Source organism: Carex rostrata, chromosome 27 (assembly GCF_964058835.1).
Source record: "Carex rostrata chromosome 27, lpCarRost1.2, whole genome shotgun sequence".
In the NCBI taxonomy this organism is placed as follows: domain Eukaryota; kingdom Viridiplantae; phylum Streptophyta; class Magnoliopsida; order Poales; family Cyperaceae; genus Carex; species Carex rostrata.
Genome location: NC_135944.1, coordinates 2,293,003 through 2,309,153, shown reverse-complemented (window position 1 = coordinate 2,309,153; position 16,151 = coordinate 2,293,003). Strand labels below are relative to the sequence as shown.

Below are 16,151 nucleotides of genomic sequence, written 5' to 3'. Positions count from 1 at the left end.
TTGCGAATATGAGCAGAAGAATTGTGCGGCACCGAGCCATTCTTCTGAAGAAGAGGCCGATCAGATATTTTTCTCCTCTTGAAATCATGGAGAGAATGAAGGCAGCTTAAATTTTATAGTACAACAGGTTTATTAAAATAAAGTAATAGTTTGACAATTTCCTCATATTAGACAAATAAAAAAAAATTGGCTTCACAGAGAGAAAATAATATTTTAATTAATAAATTAATATGGTGTCATGCTTGTCACGTAGTAATATTTATATGAAAGAAAGGGGAAGAGGATTGGATCTTCAAATCTCTCAAACTGTCAGATGCATTAATTCTCATCCGTTTATTTTACAATACCTAATGATTATTCTTATCTGACGGTTATCGATCTAGTACCTTTTGTACTTTTTGTACTGGTGAAGAAATTTAGCAAAGAAAAATCCATTGCATGTGATCTTCGATCTTTATGTTACCTGGAGTCTGACCTATTCAATTTTGATTGATCAAGATTGATATGCAATATTATATTGGAGCAAGGTGTCAGCACTTTTATAACAATAGACGTGGAGACCTGATCACACTAATAAAATCTCAATACGAGGAAATAGCATTTTATATTTTTATTGGAGGTGTTTGACTTTAATTTATTGGCATTGTTACTTATTATATGTGCTGGTTACTCTTAGCTGCTACTTGCTATGCACAATATTGTTTGTTTAATTATAGCTGTTTTCCATTGATATTGCTTTGGTAAAACAAAATCAAGAAAAGTGTCACATATATACCAAAATAAGTACATTAATTAATTAGTCTACAACAGTAGTTTATAAAAATAAAAATAAATAATCCCTTTCTTTGCTAAATAAGGGAAAAGATAATTTGGTTATTGTACTAATTTATTAAATGTTTCTGAAACTGACCAAGGCCTTCTTTTCACATATGATCCGCAAATATCCATTTGGACCCTGATGCCTGGCTTACGTAGGCCCAGCCAATGCTTTCCAATATCCATTTATGGACCCAACCCAAACAAACGAAATCTTATAACAAATAAAGATGTGCTGCATTTTATATAAGAGGGTTTCACTGCTCCGACAATTGATGCTCCAAAAATAGGCCATAATCTAGATCCTCGGATTAGCGTCAAGATCCGTACAGATCCGAGGGCTGGATCAAAGTATCACTTTGCCTCCAATTCTCTCTGATCTCCTTGCCTCTCTTTGTTATGCTTCTTACCCACTCGCGCGTCCCGACCCCGACGCCATTCCTCTCTCACCCCTCCCAAATTGACATTGCCCCTCCGCCTTTGCTTGCCACAAGCCCGCAATATTTCTCAGCCATAGCCTCCAACTTCGTCTCCACTTCAATCCACACTTCATTCCGGGATGTGCTCACTTTCAGGTCTCACCCTCAGCGCCTCGGTTTTAGAAAAATAAAGGGCCGGTCATTTGATTTGCATTCTCCTATTTGTCAAACCTGTTGATATTACAAAAATTTAACTAGATCGCACAAGTAATTGTTTTCAATTTGTCGGAATATAAACCATGACACATTGACGTGAGTCACAGAAGATCAGAATAAGAGTGGTGAACAAGGCAGAAGATTTGTTTACCTGCAATGTAAGATTTGTTTACTTTCAGTGTAATATTAATGAAATAATGTGGTAAAGGAAATGTTTATTAAGGCAATATGAATCTGCTAGGAAATTTAAATTTTAGGCATGATAGATTAATAATCAAGATTATATAAGTGGGTTGCGGCTCAGAAAAAAAAATTTGTATGAAAATACTCTATATGTTGGCCCATTCATGGCTGTTATTTTATATTTAGTGGAAGAGTGAAATAGTAAGGAGAAGAAGGATAGCAGAAATTTGTATACTATATTAATATTTTCCAACTCTCATACATATTACAAATGATAACTCATCTATTTATAGTAGTTTGATAATTACTGTTAAGGATTAAGAGAAGTAATTGGTAAAAGAATCATCGGAATTAAAACACAATAAATAATATAAAACATTGCTAATGATTGAAAATAGCACTTTGCGATACAGAATCAATATTAAAATATACTAAAGCAAATCTAATCACAAAAGTTATACAGTACAATGCCAAATTCAAATGCAATCATATATAATGTTGTATATATACAAGAAACAAATCATATATTGTTTCCCATATATGGCAGAACACTCAACCGATGAAATTTAGTGGCAAGCAAAACTACCTCACACTGGGTCCTATTGTTGGCTTGCCATCCATATAAGTCATCTCAAAAGTAGAACTGTCCTGACTTACGTCACTTGGTAAGTTTGTTGTGCTTTTTATAGGAACTTCCTCCATCGACATTTCGAAATCCATGCTTTCCTTTAGCTCAGCAACTACTGCACTCATTGTAGGCCTCTGAGATGAGGTGGGTTCAGTACACCGACATGCTAGTTCTGTAACCTTCCAGACTGAGTTTATGTCATACTTTTCTTGCATTCTAGTGTCCACTATGCTTTCAATATCTCCACCAGATAGTTTTTGATGCACCCATTGTACCAAGTTACCTCCTTCTTTAATAATAGGGGTGCGGCCTGTGATGATTTCTAGCATGACGACTCCAAAACTATACACGTCACTCTTGGCACTTATCTGGTTTGATAAATAGTATCTGAAAATGCATGCCATAGTTATTTACTATGTGTGAGAAGTTTGGAACCATTTAATAGGAATTAGTTTCTAGTTTCTACAAGATTTTCATATGTAGATATCTCTTTGATTTTCTTAGATCCAAGATACTAGCTGATCAGTGCATTGTGAAATACCGCACGCATGTGCATGCAAGATTTCCAGCATGAATAAAATTTGGTTAATATATTAATCTTGTAACTATGACAACCAATAAAAAAAAATCAAAATGTATCGGAGCACAAGATTGTACATATGTTATCTTCAATTAATCACACTAACATTCCATCAAAATAGAGACAATTTCAAAACTAATTTAATGGTTGTTCTTTTAATACATTTGCTCCATCTCTAAAATTCAAACGTCTTATTTTATAATTTGCCAATTTAAGCATAGATCACTTCTTCTTTTTTATGTTTTGCAGTTTCGATGTCATTTGTGATTGTTGTCAAATAATTAGTGATGTTGAGAACACTAATTAGAAAAGATGGAATTTCATAGCGAAAAAGGTCTTACTCGGGATCTAGATAACCAGGAGTGCCTACTATTCTCGTTGAAACATGAGTTGTTGCATCACTGTCAAAAGCCCTGGAGAGCCCAAAATCAGCAATCTTTGCCTCGAGATTCGAATTTAAGAGAATGTTGCTGGTCTTGATATCTCTATGGATAAGGGGTGGATTACAGGCCTTATGCAAGTACTCCAATCCTTCATTTCATTTGTTTCATTTGTATTAATTAGTTACTATGCAATATTTCAGTAAGCTCAAGATGTTCTCTATAGTTAGCCATATTATCCATTTGTTCTAGGATAAGAATTGGGGATATTTTTTTTTGCAATAAAGAAAGCAAATATTGCCTAAGTAGAATTACACTACGTTTTATACAAGAGTATATAGCTTTAAATTGTTTTTTTCAAGGTCAATTTTTTTTTTTTGAAGGTCATATAGCTTTAAATTGTTATTCAGTGCACTACATAAAATCTTTTGACAGATACATTTTAAAAATGAATGGATCAACATTATGGGAATAGCTTATGAGAAATTATTACAAATTATAAGAGGTGCTCGCATAACGAACCTAGTGCAGATTCATATGCAATTCGAAGTCGTTGCTTCCAAGAAAGAGGCATTTCATTGTCTGCAATCGATGACTCTAAAACATTATAACCCATACTATATACATGGCATTTTATACCTACTACTTTGAGAAAAAGACACGAGGAATTTTAATCGATTATAATCACCTTTAAGCTTATCATGTAGATTTCCTCCCTGCATGTACTCATACACAAGCGCCATGCAACTTTTATCAGTGCAATAGCCCCTTAGCGAGACCAAGTTTCTGTGATGAACTCTTGTCAAATTTTCGGCCTAAAAATATATTAATTATTACCATGATCAGAGACTATTCAGAAACTAATATCTATAAATAGTTGTATGATATATATAGCTGTACATATAAATATTCTATATTGTGATTACCTCAGCCATGAACTCCCTAACCCCCTGTGTAGATGATTGAGAGAGCACCTTAATGGCAACTTGGAGTCCATTTTCCAGGTAGCCCGAATACACACTTCCAAATCCTCCAGTGCCAATATTATTCTTGAAATCATTTGTGATTCTCTTGATATCATTGTAACTGAACTGACGATTATTAATATTCGGAATACCTTGTGCTTCTTCTTTAGGTTGATTTGAAATTGCAGAGGCACTTCCAGCATAATTTCCGTTGGGGTTGCCTTCTTGTGGGATATTTTCATAATTTATGGCATGATCATTTGCTGCGGTGACCATTGATTGTTTATCTGTATATAAAATTTAGAGATGTACATTTACGTATGGACACTTTATTTATAAAGATGTATGTATAAACTGTTTTTTATTGTAAGCAGTTTGCCATTTTTCCATTAAAATGCTTGGAGGAAATTAGTGGCTTAATATATAATGTGCAGATTAATCACACATATCATCTGTATATATAAAAAGATGAGAGGAGTGGTATTGTTAAGCAAGAAGGGAAAAAAGATCTAATGAAACAGAACTTACTTTTTTTTCTCAAATAACAGACAGTTGCAACGACCACTGCTATTATAACCAGCAACAGGATTGGTATTATAATTATAATAGTCTTCTTTGAAGAACCAGATGAAGTCGGATTTATATCTGCATACCTAACATCCAAAATATTAAAGAATCAAAGTCAATGGAAATTACTTATTAGAGCCTGCCAACATTGTTTAAATTTATATTGAGACATTAAAAAGTAAGATGTTTACTTGGTCATCAAAGAAACCTTTTTTTGAAAGGAAAATTAACATCCTAACTTCTCTCTCACAACCAGCAATGCAATGCATGACTAGTCTTTAGCTCCTCTCTTAGTTGTTGGGATAATTTTTTTTGTTTGTTTTCTATTCAAATAAATATTAGAGTTGAATCATGGCAGTTATATGGGAACTTATATTTATTTGTATCTACTTAATTATATGTATGTATCTATATTATTTGTATTTATATCAATATAAAAAATGATGCAGTAAATCATAAGTCATAAATGAAAACTAGTTGCTATCATTTGATGGAAAAAAGCCTACATATATGTTAGGCTTCCATTTTCTACTTTTTTCTGAAGCCCAAGAGGAAGGGTGGTCGAAATCTTGCTATTTCCTCTTATGTCACTGAAAAATTAACAAAATAATTATGAAATGGTTTTAGTCAGAACAGAAACCGAATATTGAGGATACTTTTGAATTGCATACAGGTGTGTGAGAGCTGTTAATTGGTCTAGATTAGTAGGAAGAGATCCAGACAAGTCATTGCTAGATAAATCCCTGAAAAAGTAAGAAGCGGTAGTTAGTGAAGAAATGTGTTTATATTGTATACATAGGAAACAAAATGAGTTGTAATTAGATTAAAATTAGTTGTGATGTAATTATCTATGTATATAATCTTATTTATCACTGAAATCGTCAATGGCCCTTTGAGACAGTGACATTAAAAAAAAAAGAGATGCGATAAAGTCATTAAACTGATGAAGTTATAGTCAATATGTAAGCCGGCTGTTGACAAAGTAAACATTTCCAACAACACAAAAGAAATACAAGTGTACTTTAAATATGTCCTTCCACAATAACTTTGTTGAAAAGCTATGCCAATTCCAAACTGGATCAGCCTAGTTAAACCAGAATTAATCAGCTATTCCCAACTGGATTGGCCAAATTCATAGGGAGTTTTGCTATTTCTATATGAGTTTATTTTGACCCAAAAAAATTGACTGAAATGACTGGTATGTAACATTAGATTTTGAAACCAAATCCTTTAGTCCAAATTTCACCTTTAAGCAATTTTAGTTTGTTGAATCTTAAGTTAGTATAATATTTCATACGCTTTGAAACCAAATCCATTAAACAAAATAATTAGGTTCCATGGTTAAACAAAAAAGGGAAGTGTTGGATCTTAGGTTGAACAAACTTACAATGACACAAGCGCATTAAGATTTCCAAAGTAAGAACTCAATGGACCTGTCAATCCACTAGATGATAAATTTCTGAAACCAAAAAAAAAGAAATAGTTCAGTAGATGGACCTAATTATCTTAGCTTATCGTTAATACAAAACAAAATATGAAAAAAATATATAATTCACACTTGAGTCTTTTATTATGAAAATTGGGGAGAGAAAAAAGAGGGGAAAGAACTGACAAGGATGTGATCCTTATTATGTTGGATAAGTTGGAGGTGCAGCTGACACCAGTCCATATGAACTCTTTTGGAAGACAAGGATCGCCACTCCACCCTTTTTTTATCTGATGATCCTGCTTGATACTATTAATGGCAGCGACTGCGAGTAAAAACAGCATATCTACCTTGAAAAATCTATTTTTTTTAATGTAATAAGACTAAATTTTTCTAAGTAGCTTTTGAAGATATCATCCAGAAAATTACCATCTGCACTGTACGTAGTGCCTGTGACCCCCACGGGTGCAATTTTATACAGTTCATATGCATTCAATAGGGGCGGAAGAGTCGAATTGGAAGTTGCCACGAGTGAGATGTTATAATTAGTAACACCACGCCACCAGATAGTTGTCCAGTGCGAAGTCTGCGGGATAGTTGGTTCATTGAGTACCTTTTTTCCATTCATAAGTGTATCAAATTCCCTTCGACCAATCAATGGTGGCTGGATCTCATAGAAATGAAGAATCCAATAATATGTAGTGGACTTGTTGTCGACTGTCCAATTAATGTTAAGGGGTTTTAGGATACTTGAAGTGGTGGCAGCAGTCTGCATCACAACAGACGGCGGCTCAAAGTCAACATCAGGTACTAAGGTGGAGTTTGTTGAGATATCTATTGTTCCCGTCAATGTCTCCGGAAACCACCACCGGTCATACTTATCTTGAGGGTACCTATTTTTGGTGCAAATCAAGCAACAGAGGAAGGAAAAAAGAGTATTTATCACCATATTATAATACTTCTTTAATTTACTATCTTTAGCGGGATAAGTACTATATATATATATGCTTCTATTTTAATCAGTCAGTGCTCCAATTAATTAACAAATTGAAACTTTTTTACATTGCAATAATATAAGTTGCCACAAAATATTTTGGAAAATAGGTATAGTATTTTAAAGTAAATAAAACTAGTTTTTGACAAAATGATTAGATAAGTACAAATTGAAAAGATTCAAGTAAGAGATAGGTCTTTGCACACTGACCGTAAGAACGAAATATCTTTGCTTCCTCCTAAATCTTTCCTCTCCACCAAAATCAAAGATTGGGTTGCATTTGCAAATTGATAAATTTTCGAATTCAGTTGCCTCAAGTGTAACGAAGAGATAAACGGATTGCCAAGATTTTTATTAACCAGACAAACTTGTATGTAATTGGCGGCAGCAAGGACAATAATTTCATGATAATAAAAAGTGTCACCATCATTAAATGTTTCTACTGTATCCCAAAAATCGATTCCCAAATAAATATCAAAAGTAGGGGGTTTATTTAAGTTATCATAATTTGCATAATAGAATGTTGCCCTTATAAGATACTTAAAGCCTACTGTCATGGATCTTAAGGTGTAGCAGTTTCGAATTCCAGTGGGAAAGCTTCTAACAGTTTCCAATTCTTTAAGTGGGCTATTTGAGATGATGTAGGAGGAAGAGATTTGGGATGTGACTCCTGTGTCGATGAATTGCTCATCGGATACATAAGTTAATTTTGTTTCACTGTCGATATAGCTAGAGTTTACAGAAAGCCCACAGTCAATGCTCAGGAATCCTGTAAAAAATAAAAAATCACCAGAAGTTTTTTTTTTTTTTTTTAAGAAACTTTACAATCAAGCTACAAAGTACCAAAACAGATTGATGTTCTATGTATACTCAAAATGATTATGTTATCATATCCTAATTAGAACATAAACTAATAAGCAGAGTTCAACAATTTTTTTAAGGAATAAGTTAGCCCAAGGAAGTCAGACAAAATCGTCCCACACACAACTATGTAAAGAAGAGAGAGAGAGAGAGAGAAGATTTGCTTAAAAAGAGGATACCGTTAGAATCAAGCTGGCTATGAACTTGATGAATTGTAACTGCGAATATTAGCAGAAGTATTATGCGCCACAGAACCATTCTTCTCAAGGATGCCAATCAGATGTTTTTCTCCCCTTGAAATAACCAAAAATGAAGTTATGCTGCTTTTATAATGCAAACAGTTTGATAAAAATGAATTAATGTTTAATTTACTACAACTACAAAATGAAAATTTGACTTTAGAAAGGAAAACATTAATTAATATCATGATGTCATGCTTGTCACATATGTATACCAAAGAAAGAAGAAAGAGGATTAGGTCTTCATATCTCTGGAGTACTAATCAGATGCATTATCATCCGTTTATTTCACAATACTTGATCTGACGGTTATCAATCTGGTACTTTTTGTGACAAGCATGACATCATGATATGGCTGGAAGTGGGAACTACTCAATTTTTAATATGGCTCTGAAAATTGGGAACTACAGGTCAAGAAATCTAAGATTAAACCCAATGTGATTTTTTATGTAGGCTGGAAGTGGGAACTACTCAATTTTTAATATGGCTCTGAAAATTGGAATCGGAATCGTTCACATGAATATAGAATCGAAATCGGATGAATTGATAGAAATCGGCCAAATTGGATTGGAAAATCAAATTTTGTCAGAAGTTTGTTTTCTAGTAAAAAAATAAGAAAAAATTGAGTTATTTGTTCAAAAAATTATATTAAGATAAAAGATTACACTGAAATATAGAAAGAAGGATTTACTCAAAAAATATAGAAAGAAGGAAAATGGTCAACTCTGCCGAATCAAGACTATTACAAAAACATTAATTATACAAAATTAGACATTTGAATTTTGGGGTAATATTTGGTCGGATTTGAGTGCTGGAAGGGAGAGAGAGAGTCAGAGACATGTAAAGAGAGAGAGCTACAGGTCTCTAAGTTGTACACATTGTATAATGATCTTTTTTTTTTCTTGAAAATGAATGGGAATTATCAATATAAATTTTTCAAAAATTTTATGGAGATCATTTTTAAGGTACTCATCACATTTAACTATAAACTATACAACAAAACAACAAAAGTAGATGTAATAATTAGTTTTTGGACATAAATGGGGGTCACCAATTGACCCTCATTTGATCTATGTCAATCCTCCCTTTAATGGCTAGCCAATCACAAATTGAATAAAAAAAATAGAAATCATACACGGTTTGTATTAAATAGGCATGTATGGTTTCGAAAATCATACACAGCTACTGTGACTGTGTGTAAATCTCCAGTTTCGATGCTTCTTTAAAGATCTGACAAGGTTCACTTGTAGGGACCGTGTATATTAGTACTATATATACACAGTTCTGCAACTACGTATGATGTATTGACTTTTTCATACATGATGCGTGTGGGCACGATCACAGAACCATGTCAATAGCTTTTTTGACCATTTATAGTCGCGTTTTTTGTAGTAGTGCAATCCAGTTAAACCGATTTTCGATGAAAAATTGCTCGGACGAGAAACTCGGATAAATATAGGCTCGGACCTGACTGATGCTGTTCCAACCATAGTAACATGATTCGCATTTTATTCGTGTACAAAATGCAAATGAAACGTTTTTTAGAGGTTACCAAACCGAACAATGAATAAAACGGTTGACCAAATTTTTACTGATTTATTCACAAATAATATGTTTTTTACGAGTTAATCGCATTTTATTCAAAAAACTCGTTGCTCGGTATAATATTTTGCTCCGTAGTCCATGCTTTTGAGGTGAGACTGAGGCACCACGTGGCCACGTGGGTGAGGCTGAGGCTAAAAGCTTTTGAATTTTGAATAAGATGTGGACCCCACCAAGTGGTATAGGAGAGAATATACTTCTATTTCAAAGCCCAAATTCCCAAACCACTTTAAATCAACTTTTTTATTTCAGAATTTTGAATGTCAAAGGAAGAAAAATAATATTATATGTATAATTCTAAATATTTGAGCACTTTCTCAAAAAAAAAAATTTCCTCCAATTTTTTTTTTGCTTCCTTGTAAAAACAAATCATTTCCGAATTATATCCGAATTATACCCGAATCACAAATTTTTGAACCAGTCGAACCAAATCCGAATTTTTCATTTGTCACTATGGTTCCAACTCGGACTCGGTTCATTTTGAATGACCGATATAACAAATAGAGTAAGGCTACGGTGCTATGGGTTGCATAGAGGGCTACAGTGCTATGGCTCAATATTCGAGTTTTTAAAATCTGAACGGTCGATCTGAACAGTTCATCTTGTTCTCCATATTAATATGTGTTTGGAGACCAAATTTTACATTTTTTGGAAAAATTTTACTATTTTTTTAGATAGGTAGAAAATCAATATCTGAATGGTGCAGAATTTTTTAGATCAAGTTATTTTCTACCTATCTAAAAAAATAGTAAAATTTTTCAAAAAAATATAAAATTTGGTATCCAAACACATATTTTAATATAGAGAACAAGATTAACGGTTCGGATCAATCATTATAATTTTGAAAACTCAAATATTGAACCATAGCACCGTAGCCCTCTATGCAACCCATATCATCGTAGCCTTACTCTAACAATAATATAGGAGCAAGTGGTCAATATTTTTATTACAATAGACGTGGTCCTGATCCCACTAGTAAACCACAACATCATAAAAGAGCATTTTATCTTTCTTTCTTTTTTAGGTGTTTGACTTCATTTAATTGATATTTGAAAATTCTTGTCTTGTCCCACATTTCTTTCATCAAACGTTTGCAATTGAACTATTTTTGGCAGTGCATCCGTTGTGAACTATTTTTAGCTATTGTTTTGCTAGTGCTTCATGGGCGTCTCATTAACTCATGACTTTATTAATGTTGTATATTTGCAAATTATGATAGGGAAGAAATATGAGCAAGGAGTAGCTTGTGAAACCAATGACAATTCTTGATTACCTCACCCGAAAGCAAAATCAGAGGTGGCATAGTGTACAAGGCGCGGACATTTCATGGCATGGTGTAAAGTACCATGCAATGCCTCATCGCCTTTGCTTACTTATGCCATGCCTCAGGTTCTGTTTGTGGGTTTTATTTGTTTAAAATTATTTTTATAATTTTTACTTATTTATTATGGTGAACAAGCAAACCATGTTTTGGGGATTTCTCTTTTCTCCGAATTCGGCAACTGATCTGTTGAATTATGAATGTATATGCATGTTAAATGTTGAAATATTGAATCCTATTTTATGCATGTTGAATTATAAATAAATATTTATTTTGTATACTGTGGTTTTGTAAATGAATTAAGGATGTGTAATATTGTATGTTTAATGGCTATTAAATATGGGTGTTAGCCTATTATAAATCATTAAAAAAAAACACACACATGGTTCTAAATAGCAAACCGTGTAGGATTAAGAAAATAATTCATGGATGTCTTGTACAAACCATGTATGTAATTATTGTTATTGTACACGGTTACTTCGACCGTGTAGAAATCATTATTTTTAGTGTCTTTTATTTTGGAGATCTGACACGGCTCATTTCTATTGACTGTGTATGTTAGCTCACTGACACGGTTGTGTAACCGTGTGTCATTAACTTTTTGGATCATGTATGATGGCTTTTTCTGCACTTGTGTATGTAAAAAGAGAGGGAAGATTTACATATGAAGAGGTTAACCGTTAGAATCAAGCTGGCTATGAACTCGAATTGTAACTGCGAATATTAGCAGAAGAATTATGCGCCACAGAACCATTAATTCTTTTCAAGGAGGCCAATCAGATGTTTTCCTCCCCTTGAAAATAACCAAGAATGAAGTTAGGCTGCTTTTTGTAATGCAACAGTTTGATAAAATGAATTAATTATGTTTAATTTAGTACAATTAGAAAATGAAAATTTGACTTTCCAAAAGAAAACATAAATTAATACAATGATGTCATGCTCGTTACGTAGTAATTTGTATACCAAAATAAGAAGAAAGAAGATTGGTTCTTCAAATTTCTGGAGTAATCAGAAATTTTGCAATACCTGCTGACTGCACTCTGATCTCACGGTTATCCATTGAGATTTTTTTATGTTACCTAGAGTCTCTGAACTATTTAATTTTGATTTTGAATGACTGATATAACAAGAGGAGGGTTAAAATGCACCCTTCCTTTTATGCTCCTAACGTGCATCCTCTCATCATATTTTCATTTTCAAAGTTTAAATAGTTGATTCAAACCTTTCAACGTGTTTTTCATATTAAAATGTGCATGGAGACCAAATTTTACATTTTTTGGAAATTTTTTACTATTTTTTCAGAATTTTTGAAAATCAGCACTTTGCTGAATTTTTTATTATTGTTTAGTTTAATAAAAAAATTCTAAAATAAATAGTAAAAAATTTCCAAAAAATGTAAAATTTGGTCTATTTGAACTTTAGAAGATTTTAATATGAATTTGGTCTATTTGAAAATTTGGTCTATTTGGAAATCAGCACTTTGCTGAATTTGGTCTCCAAGCATATTTTAATATGAAGAACACGTTAGAAGATTCAAATCGCCTATTTGAACTTTAAAAATGAAGATGTGAGAGAAGGATGCACGTTAGGAGTACAAAAGAGATGGTGCATTTTAACCCTTCTCATATAACAATAATATTGGAGCAAGTTGTCAATATTTTATTTTCAAGGTGATGAACAAATTGATTGTTTAATTGAAGTCAAACAGCTATAAATAAATTGCCAATATTTTTAATTTGAGCTAATTATAGCTGTTTGACTTCAATTAATACTAATTATAGATGTTGACTTCAATTTGCATAGTAATGAGCAAAGTATTAATTGAAGTCAAATAGCTCAAAATAATATATAAAATCAAGTTGTCAATATTTTTATTACAATAGACGTGGTACCGATTCCACCAACAAATTAAACATCAATATCAGGAAATAGCATTTTATGTTACCTAAGGCCATATATTCGAGGTGATGAACAAATGGGAATAATAGTTGTTCAATCGTTAACTAAGTCATTTAATGGTGTAACATCATTGGGGTCGAGGTAATGAACCAATGGCGTTGCTTCCAAACAGTGTTATAAATTAACATTGTTAGCCATGTAATGACCACTGGTGGAAACTATAGAATCAGGATCGGTTATACACGCATATTAGTATCGGATTACAACCGATCCTGATGAAGGCGATACTGATACTACAATAATCAGGATCGGTTAAATAACCGATCCAGATAATAACTATCAGGATCGGTTGTTTAAACAACCGATCCAGATAGTAACTATCAGGATCGGTTGTTTAATATAACCGATCCTAATTCTGACTTTCAAGATCGGACAATTAAAACAGCCGATCCTAATTTGAACTTTCAAGATCGGACAATTAAAACAGCCGTTCCTAATTTGAACTTTCAAGATCGGGCAATTGCAACAGCCGAACCTAATTATACACTATCAAGGTCGGACTTTAGAAATAGCCGAACCTGAAACTACTTTTTTTTTTCTTTTTTTTTTTAAAAAACATTTTTGTATTTGGCTAGCTATATTATGCACTATTGGTAGAAAAAAAAATCTAAAATCTCATACCCGATGGTCCATTTCATTAACCATTAAAATTATACATGAGTAGTTCTAACTAATACACAAGCTTAAGAAAAATACTAATTCCTAAACCAGTATTTTAATACTTACACACAGCAGTACATATTTATTACAGTCTATACTAACTAACTTTGAGACTTCAAGCGTGACTCCATTTTTCAATCTGCCTCAAGGTCTGATACCACCTCAAAATCACTTTCTCCATCATCCAGCGCAGTCCAAGATGGCAAGCTCTATAAGGATATAAAAGCCAAGTGTTGAAGATTTCATACAAAAATTAAGTTAAGTAGCAGAAATAGACCATATAGTTCTGTTGAAGATTTCATACAAAAATTAAGTTAACTAAGTAGCAGAAATAGACCATACAGTTCTGTTGAAGATTTCATACAAAAATTAAGTTAACTAAGTAGCAGAAATAGACCGAAGTGTTTAAATGTTGTGCATTCACACCTCCCAAAAAGAGCAATGGTTAATGAGCAAGATCGTAAATAAAAATATTTATGTTTTTGTAGTCATAAACAACATGCAAATATGGTGGCCAATTGCTTGCTGTATTAGGTTCAATTTGAGTATATCTAAATCTACACAAACAAACACACCCTTGTATATTGATTATACTCGTGTAATATGTTGGTCAAATTTGCATAATTAACCCAAATTACCAACTAAAAACACAAAAACACCCAAAATACCCAAAAGCCATAATCAGGAACTATACCCAAATAAAACCAAGAACTATAGAATCAGTTCAGAAAAGAAAAAGGCTTACACTGGTACAGTCAAGCCCCTCATATACCAACGAGTCGCACTCTAGCATGCCTTGAATATATATTAACCTCCTAAAATGAAAAATAGAGAATGGTGAGCAACTTATTAGAAGAAGGGAGCATATGCATATTTGGGGCAAGAAATACAGCTATGTTTATTTTTACCTTTGATCATCCTCAATTAGTTCATCAATTAGTTCAGGCAGCATGTTACTAGTATCTGTAGGACAATTTATCACAGTTGGTACAGTTGGTATGCTACAATATGGCACATCATATGAATGTTGAACAGCACCGGTACTGGCACTGGCTCTGTCAATATATGTACCCCCTAAATTACACACAGATCTAAACAATAACAACAAAAACTAAACACTACTAATGTAAACTTATAAAAGGTTATCATTTCATACCTTTGAACATCGATTTCATCATGGTCGCTGGCCCATTCCTATTTATGTAAAGTAAAAATGTTTATATCAGATTAATATTAGTTATGCCCAAACTTATTAGAAGAAATTATAAAATATATAAATTGAAATAACTAGAGTGTTATTATGTATACCTGATAAATGGATAATGCATATAATGGACATTTCTTTCGCCATCGCAATTTTCTTCTTCTTTCGATCCATCCTATTAAATTTTCTTCTTTTAAAAAAAAAAAAAAAAAGAAAGCTGTTATTTGTCAAAGCAACCTAATTCTCAGAACAAATGAATGATTTTTCAATTTTCTCTTCTGACAAAATAAGTTATTTCTTGGAAATATAATTCTTACATCAAAATCCCAATCTAAAATTTGAAAACCTTTGAAGCAAACCAAATAACTAAACAACAAGTCTTTAGAACAGTACAACTAAATGCAGGTGAATGCAAGGATATATTATAAACCTCTCAAAAGAGCAACTTGAGCATGCAACTGTTGGTCGAAAGAACTAAAAGATAGGTTTATCCAAGCGAGGGCTTGAAATTGAATATATTTATTTCAGTTTTATGCAACTAATTAAGCAAAAGATGAGAGAAATTGGGAGCTAATTAGAAAGAATACTTCTTGGAATTCAGTAAGGAGATAAACTATTTTTAAAGGAATCCACTTACAAAATCATCAATTTATCAAGAAATCTAAAATACAAATCGACTAACTAATAAAACAACCTCACACAAATTGGTAGCAATAAAAAAGAACTAAACACGAACCAGAAATAAAGCGAGGTAGAGTAGAGTAGAGAAATAAACCTCGGAGAAGAAAAGAAGGGAAATAGCCGCCTCCAGTTTATCCAAGCTACGAGCACTCAATTGGTCTTTGCAATTTCTCTAATTTTCATTAATCAAAGATAAAACTATCTAAACTAACTTTAGCAGCGCGAGTGAGACGATCGCCGCTCTCACCGACGGAAACTGGTGGCAGTGGCGGAGAATGAGAGGGAGAGATCGGTGGCAGTGGCGGAGAATGAGAGGGAGAGACCGGTGGCAGTGGCGGAGAGGGTGACGAGACTGGCGGAGAATGAGAGGGAGAGACGGAGGAGTTGAGAGAGATTGGGCGAGACGGAGATAGAGAGAGATTGGGAGAGGCAGATTATTATTTTCGAAGT

General features: G+C 33.1%; 1 protein-coding gene and 1 long non-coding RNA gene across 6 annotated transcripts; both read right to left on the bottom strand.

Annotated features, from left to right (window-relative positions):
• Window positions 1–1,981: 1,981 nt before the first annotated feature.
• On the bottom strand, window positions 1,982–8,522 carry LOC144544924 (putative LRR receptor-like serine/threonine-protein kinase At1g51880). 4 transcript variants are annotated; one of them, XM_078293484.1, is made up of 13 exons: window positions 8,215–8,522; window positions 7,385–7,943; window positions 6,610–7,073; window positions 6,367–6,526; window positions 6,142–6,213; window positions 5,426–5,497; window positions 5,261–5,344; window positions 4,712–4,840; window positions 4,149–4,380; window positions 3,911–4,037; window positions 3,745–3,804; window positions 3,184–3,373; window positions 1,982–2,649 (listed from the first exon to the last, which is right to left on the bottom strand). In XM_078293484.1, exons 1-13 carry the CDS (start codon window positions 8,291–8,293, stop codon window positions 2,217–2,219), a joined length of 2,661 nt encoding a protein of 886 aa, XP_078149610.1. In that variant the 5' UTR covers window positions 8,294–8,522; the 3' UTR covers window positions 1,982–2,216. The 4 variants fall into 4 exon arrangements, with proteins under 4 accessions (XP_078149610.1, XP_078149607.1, XP_078149609.1 ...); XM_078293481.1 differs by having other exon boundaries at window positions 4,149–4,474; window positions 4,716–4,840; XM_078293483.1 differs by having other exon boundaries at window positions 4,149–4,474; window positions 4,716–4,840; window positions 6,367–6,505.
• Window positions 8,523–13,788: 5,266 nt separating this feature from the next.
• On the bottom strand, window positions 13,789–16,151 carry LOC144545329 (uncharacterized). Of its 2 annotated transcripts, none has more exons than XR_013508475.1 (5): window positions 15,796–16,151; window positions 15,125–15,210; window positions 14,973–15,010; window positions 14,562–14,631; window positions 13,789–14,025 (listed from the first exon to the last, which is right to left on the bottom strand). It is a non-coding gene; the product is annotated as an uncharacterized LOC144545329 (long non-coding RNA). The 2 variants fall into 2 exon arrangements; XR_013508474.1 differs by having other exon boundaries at window positions 15,125–15,207.

What these genes read in the sequence shown, in the direction of transcription:
- LOC144544924 (XM_078293481.1), bottom strand. Translation starts at nt 8,293, where the DNA reads ATGGTTCTGTGGCGCATAATACTTCTGCTAATATTCGCAGTTACAATT. An exon ending in CACTACGTACAGTGCAGATG is followed by an intron (nt 6,527 to 6,609) that starts GTAATTTTCTGG and finishes TTTTCAAGGTAG; the next exon opens with ATATGCTGTTTTTACTCGCA. An exon ending in CTTAATGCGCTTGTGTCATT is followed by an intron (nt 5,498 to 6,141) that starts GTAAGTTTGTTC and finishes TTACTTTTTCAG; the next exon opens with GGATTTATCTAGCAATGACT.